At 48.5% G+C, this 7,053-nt stretch overlaps 1 protein-coding gene across 1 annotated transcript; it reads right to left on the bottom strand.

Moving 5' to 3' along the window:
* Positions 1-907: 907 nt before the first annotated feature.
* LOC136577849 (thioredoxin domain-containing protein 2-like) lies at positions 908-6,820 on the bottom strand. Its single transcript, XM_066577772.1, has 2 exons — positions 6,687-6,820; positions 908-1,658 (listed from the first exon to the last, which is right to left on the bottom strand). Exons 1-2 carry the CDS (start codon positions 6,818-6,820, stop codon positions 908-910), a joined length of 885 nt encoding a protein of 294 aa, XP_066433869.1.
* Between the last annotated feature and the right edge of the window lie 233 nt (positions 6,821-7,053).

Raw genomic sequence — 7,053 nt, 5'->3', positions numbered from 1 at the left:
GTGCGGGGCACAGACAAGAGGGCGGTGCTTCTCACAGAGGCGAGAGCGCTGCTCTGAAGACATGAAGCTATCAGTAAATGCTTCATTAAATGGTTTCTAGTCCATCTTTAAAAAAAAATATAAAAAGTGGTCAACCCCTGTAAACGTCGTGGGCCCCTTTAACCTTTAGAATGATGATAGTCTTGTGTTCGGCTAAGACTTTAGCCATGAGCTACATGAAGAATTTGCAAAAACTCCAATCCGGTCAGAATTTTTGTGAAGGTAAAACGGCCACATGTGACCTAGTTACTCATTGGGAGATTGCATCATAATGGTCTGATGTTACCGCATCTAAATGTCCATGTTAATCCTGAATCTGAAAGGGGTTGTGTCAAGATAGAAAGTTATCCCTTATCGATGGGATGGGGGTAACTTTCTGATTGGTGGGGGCCTAACCACCAATCCTGTGATCGGGGGTTGCAAAAGTCCCCACTTGAATACATATTGCCGCTCCAGTCATATCAATGGAAGTGCCATTCTGTGGATAAGGGATAACTTTCTATCCTGGTGAAAGGATGGACCAGGGTGAAAGCTGGGGTAGTTGTCTAGGAAATCGGGCCGGTAAATGTCTTTCAAACTCTTGTATATCGGGATTTTCAAAGTACATGTTTTACATCCCCTTTCCCGGGTGTTAACAAAAAACAACTAGAGCCCCGAAACATGTAGAACAAAATCCTTCCCATTTACCAGGATGCAATTAAGCCTGTTGGGTGAATGTGAAGTCTGTGGATGGCCCGTTTGCCGGGGTTTATTTGTTAGAAAGTCTCTTTGTTGCTACCCGTTTCTCGGGTCAGCATGTCTTTGGTTTCCTCTGCTGAGGTAAATATCTTATAGGCTGGATGGAGAGAGGAGAGGCATGGTTATACTTTCATCTGTGCCTCCTGCTGTGATCAGTAAGGGCTTGACTTTCTCTTCCTGGAGCTCTATGGCCGTAGGGCTGCAGCCTTCCACACAGGACTGCTCTGGGGAGGATCCTCTGCTTCGGGGAGTATCCTCTGCTTCGGGGAGTATCTTCTGCTTTGGGGAGTATCTTCTGCTTTGGGGAGTATCCTCTTCTCTGGGGAGTATCCTCTGCTTCGGGGAGTATCCTCTGCTCTGGGGAGTATCCTCTGCTTCGGGGAGTATCTTCTGCTTCGGGAGTATCCTCTGCTTCGGGAGTATCCTCTGCTCTGGGGAGGATCCTCTGCTTCCGGGAGTATCCTCTGACTTGGGGAGTATCCTCTGCTTTGGGGAGTATATTCTGCTTCGGGGGGTATCCTCTTCTCTGGGGAGTATCCTCTGCTTCGGGGAGTATCCTCTGCTCTGGGGAGTATCCTCTGCTTCGGGGAGTATCCTCTGCTTCGGGAGTATCCTCTGCTCTGGGGAGGATCCTCTGCTTCCGGAAGTATCCTCTGACTTGGGGAGTATCCTCTGCTTTGGGGAGTATATTCTGCTTCGGGGAGTATCCTCTGCTCTGCAGAGTATTCTCTGGTTCGGGGAGTATCCTCTGCTCTGGGGAGTATCCTCTGCTTCGGCGAGTATCTTCTGCTTCAGGGAGTATCCTCTGCTCTGGAGAGTATCCTCTGCTTCCGGGAGTATCCTCTGACTTGGGGAGTATCCTCTGACTTGGGGAGTATCCTCTGCTTCAGGGAGTATCTTCTGCTTCGGGTATTATCCTCTGCTCTGGGGAGTATCCTCTGGTTCGGGGAGTATCCTCTGCTTTGGGGAGTATCCTCTGCTTTGGGGAGTATCCTCTGCTCTGGGGAGTATCCTCTGCTTCGGGGAGTATCCTCTGCTTCGGGGAGTATCCTCTGCTCAGGGGAATAGCCTCTGTCTCAGGGAGTATCCTCTGCTTCAGGGAATATCCTCTGCTCTGGGGAGTATCCTCTGCTCCAGGACCAGCAGTATTTCTGTACTTCCTCTTCCTTTCTCACACACTCCGCCTGACTTCCTGCTCCCCCTTAGAGACCAGCTTACTGTGCGCCCTCCATCTCTTAAAGTAATAGATGCTAACATATTAGTCTGGTTGTCAAACTAAATAAAAATAAGACATAATTGGCAGCAGCAGTACATCAGTATACTTATTGCTTTGGCATAACCCCTTAAGGAGTGCTATAATTTACTAAAGCTCTGCGAGCCCAATATGGTGCGGACCCTCAGTCAGTGCCCTAAGGGTCAGTTTGCCCCTGTTAATAGTTTATGATGCAGATTGGCATCCTTTTCGATGGTCATACGCCTTTAAACCAGTTCTTGAACTGATCATTGCTTTTATATTACATCCGTGCAGCTTCATGAAGGAACCCAAATATGAACTGCAGCATCATTAATTAAAGACATTTATGATCCGTTCCTCTGGTTGTGGCACAGAAAACATTTATTTCTGCCATTGTAAACGTTAAGAAATAAGGCCGACTCTGTTCCTTTATGTCCGCTCATAAATCTTGTCCTCACTAAAAAGCCTCACAGCCGCACTCATTCTCCCGCTTTACAATAGCCCAGAGGGCATTGATAAAGTCGCACAGGAGGTCACCGAGCCGCCCAACGACACTATCTGCCCGCTCCATCCATCTTCGCCTCTCAACCCTGATAAACGCTGGATGTAAATAAATACTGTAATATTGCTCTAAAAGGTGCATTTACAGGAAATAATCATTAGCTTTCTGATAGTTACAAATGATTTCAGTTCCGGGAATCTCCGTCAGCGCAATTCATCACAGATAAACAACCGCCGATTGGATTTTTGCTTAGAGAAAATGTATCTGCAGAAAGTAATGATTTTAGTTAATTCTCTGGGATGCGAGACATAACTCATCTGCATGTTAGAGCTGCTCCTTGCCAAGTCTTATCAGGACAGGGCCTGTCTATACTCCGTACTGGGGTACATCAGGGGTGCCCCTATCGTGAGGCGACCTGAGACTGCTGCCTCAGGTGGCAGCGCCTTACACAAGTGACACTGGGGTTGCCACCCGCCCGGTAATTACTTATGATTGGCCATTTTAATGGTCGATAAAAACAATTGCAAGCTGCCCGGGCAGCAAGCCCCACAGGGACTGCATTCACTCTGTCCACTACTCTGGTCTGCCATAATCCGTGCAGCCCCTGACCTCTCTCCCCGGCATTAACGTTCCTACATGCAGATGCTGGGGGAAGAGCCGATCACTGATTATACACTGATTACAGCAGCAGTGGCCAGTGGTGGACAGAGGGAAATGCTTGTCTTATTGTTGCTCAGCCGGAGGTACTCTATGGGGGACACTGTTACTATTGGGGTCACAATGGAGGACACTGTTACTACTAGGGCCACTATAGGACTAACAGGACCACCATTACTACTGGGACCATAACAAAGTCACTATAATTATTGGGGCCACTACTGGGACAAATGGTGCAAATTTTGACTTAGTTGTGGATGCAGAAATGTTGTCGGTGGAATTTTCCGCTGTGTAAATCCCGCAGCCTTGACACCGTTTACGAACATAGCCTAAAGATTCCTGTACACGGGGCGACATTCAGGTGCTTATGTGCCAACAGCCGTCCCAGTGAATATCGCTTTTGTGCTTCCAAACAGGAGCAATAGTCATTCTGGGAAAGGAGTCGGAGCTGCCAGGGAACGTTCCATCCGCCCGCCTCCATTCGCTGTAAACAGGCCGTTGCTCAAAGATTGACTGTTTACACGGGCCAACAGTCACATGTCCGACAGCGACTCTGACAAATAAGCAATTGGTAGCAGTGGGGGACATTGGTGGTAGAGGGGGACATTGGTGGCAGTGGGGGATATTGGTAGCAGTGGGGGACATTGGTGGTAGAGGGGGACATTGGTGGCAGTGGGGGACATTGGTGGTAGTGGTGGATATTGGTAACAGTGGGGGACATTGGTGGTAGAGGGGAACATTGGTGGCAGTGGGGGACACTGTTGGTAGTGGGGGACATTGGTGGTAGTGGGGGATATTGGTTGCAGTGGGGGACATTGGTGGTAGGGGGGGACATTGGTGGTATTGGAAGGATGCTGCCTACAGAAAAAAAAATAATACTTACTTCCGACCTCTGCGGTGCTCTCCCGCCATGTGCTTCCGGTCCTCTGTCTTTTTTATTTACAAGTGCTGCAGCAGACACATGACTGACGCAGCCAATGGAAGGCTGACAGAGACGTCACTGATCATTTGGCAGTCTGGCGCCGCAGTGAGAATTTTCTATATAGCTTTAGCTGTGGGAGACCCAAAACTGGGAAGTAATCAACTCAGAGACCCCTTAAAGGCAAATAAATCACCTCCAAAAGGTGTCCACAGCCTTTAAAGCTAAACCTAAGGTAATATATATGTGTGTAGTGGCCAGAAGTCTATGTTGCTGGCCCCTCCATAAGTGTCATACACGTCATATCTTTTGTAGATGCCCTGTGCACAGTTGTCTAGTCTCTTGTTATGTGTATTAGACAGCTGCAGCAAGGGAGAGGTTAATGTTTGCATGAGACTGGGAGATGTCTGTAAATGTATCAATATATGTTCTGTCACATGGCATGGGAGAGATTATAAGTATAAGTGATTTGGGTGTGATAGTGAGTCTTGAGTTAGGAGTCCATCACAGAGTCTTCAGCAGAGAGCCACATGGGGGTGCCTTCAACCCCCAAGTGGTGAGGTCATGGAGGAAGAGGAGCTGTTCCTGAGGGTTCATATGCGAGGAACCGTGGAGGAGAGAGAACAAGAGAAGTAAGAGAGAGATTGAAAGTGAGCGTATCCTGAAAAGGCTGAGATCACCGTGCAGAGGTACTGACCTATGTGAGTGTCTGTGGAGTGACCCTACCCCTATCCTCCTCTAAAGAGTTCCCCTGCTAGGAGCGGTACCTGTCAGATAACTGAGACTGCAGGACCGGTGTCATCCTGTGATTCCTCCCTGACCTCTAATCTGTTCTTTTGCCTGCACTGCCGTCTTTTGAAATTTGTCCCTTGTACCAAGTTTTCTACAAGTAAAGTTTTGCCAGGCCCTGACCATTCCCAGGAGCCTGAGGTACGTTAATCCAGTCTGAAGCTTCTTTATTTACCGCCAAGGGTCATTCCAGTGGGTAACGGAACGGTGGCATCACCCGTGACATCGGTATCTCCTGTTTCTATGTTTATTGTCCATCCCTCTCCTAGGGGTGTCCGGAAGAGGCCCAGCGCTGCTCTGGCCGAGGCCAAGTGTGTCCCTCTGGGAGGGAGCCTGATAAGTGCCACCGTGACAAGTGACCACTCTACCCTCCCAGCTCCTCAGCGTATGCCCCGTGTCCTGAGTCACCCTACGGGATGCTGTATGTGTACAAATTGCGTACCCGGGTGGAATATCCCTTTAAGAGCGGGTCTCTGTAATACAATGATCATTTCAGCCAAGTTATGACAGAATAGTCTGGAAGTGTTTGCATTGTGTTCGGTGGATTTGACTTTTCTTCAATACTTATCTAGAATTTCTAAGACTCGGAGAGAAGACGCGCGGCCGGAGATAACATCCGGAAGATACCGTGTTAAGGGCCGGCAAGTACAACTCGGGGTAATCTCATAGACGGCGATTGTCCTCAATGCCGGAATCTTCCGTCTACATTTTTTTCCCTCTATTTTCCATTTCCAGGGAATGTCAATTTTCTCATTGCTTGTGAGACAACTTGTAATATTCTTCAGGAGCGATCTCTGCTTTCAATCTGTGATAAAGCGAACGTGTAAAAATCCTCTGCAGCCATATGTTCTGCGGCGCATCCCTTCTGTCCTCACATCGCAGCTCTGTCATCGGATGCGCCAGATATATACATACTGCGCCGTGTGTGTACACCAAGAATTCATCAAATCATATTAGAAATTCAAAAAAACCTGCAACGTTGTTATCAGCGCCGACCCTGCCGAGTGATCCGGAGGTGAAAGTGTTAACAAGAAGCGTACATCGCATATGCAGGGTGTCAGAAACAATTAACCCTTCAGAGGAGGGCTGGATGAGATAGAAAAAAAGTTCTGCGCTCTTGTTTTTCAGAAACAGCTCCATTTTTGTCTACAGGATGTGTTTGGTATTACAGCCTAGTCCCATCCACTTGAACCAGGTTGAGCTGCAATACCACACACAGCCTGTAGACATTGGTGGTGCTGCATCCTGTAAGATCTCGTATATAAAAGGGATTGTCCGGGACTAGAAAAACACGGCTGCTGTCACCTACAATCAGCACCACTCCTGTCCATAGCGTGTGTGATCCCCTGAAGTGAATGGGAGGTGAGCTGCAATACCACATACGACTCATGGACAAGGGTGGCGCTGTGTTTGCAAGAACCGAACCATCTTGATTGTAGATGACCCAAAATGATTCTTCTACTGTTGGGATGTCTTGTGTGTTACATTCAGATGCCCCTACTTAAGAACCACCGAATATTTGGGCAAATAAGTGAAAAATGTATGTTTGAGTTTCATGTTCATTCGCCGTTTCTGGCTTTGACTCCACTTCCAGTTGCTGAAGCTCAGGCTGGTGGGACGCTGCCATCATTTCCATCGTCTCAGGCGCACGTCACTTCCGGTTCCAGCGGACCCTCTTTCCTGCCATTTTCAGGACATTCACCCATGAAGGGGATGACTGTAATCTACCTCTCCACTATATACGGCTGTTAGTTTGTAGCCCCCGAAGCGCGTAGCAGAAGTGACTTTATTTTACTGGTTGACTTCACCTAAAGACCTCGAAGACGTCATCCGGTCTTGTGCTCCTGCACCATTTGTACTTGGCACATTTGCTCTTCAGGACCACAGGGGGCTGGCGGGGGTCCGATCTGGTCCTGGTGGATGGAGTCACCCGCTTCCTCATGTTCCGCTATTGTATATTCATCTCACCGCTGATTGGAAGAAAGCAGCCATGTCTTTCCAACCCTGGACAACCCATTTAAAGGGGTTGTCCTGCGCCGAAACGTTTTTTTTTTTTTTAACCCCCCCCCCCCCCCCGTTCGGCGCGAGACAACCACGATGCAGGGGTTAAAAAAACAAACCGGAGAGTGCTTACCTGAATCCCGGCGGTCCGGCGTCTTCATACTCACCTGCTGA

The sequence above is a fragment of the Eleutherodactylus coqui genome, chromosome 8 (assembly GCF_035609145.1).
Source record: "Eleutherodactylus coqui strain aEleCoq1 chromosome 8, aEleCoq1.hap1, whole genome shotgun sequence".
Lineage (NCBI taxonomy): Eukaryota > Metazoa > Chordata > Amphibia > Anura > Eleutherodactylidae > Eleutherodactylus > Eleutherodactylus coqui.
The sequence above is the reverse complement of the archived record's forward strand: the minus strand, read 5'-3'. Positions and strand labels throughout refer to the sequence as shown.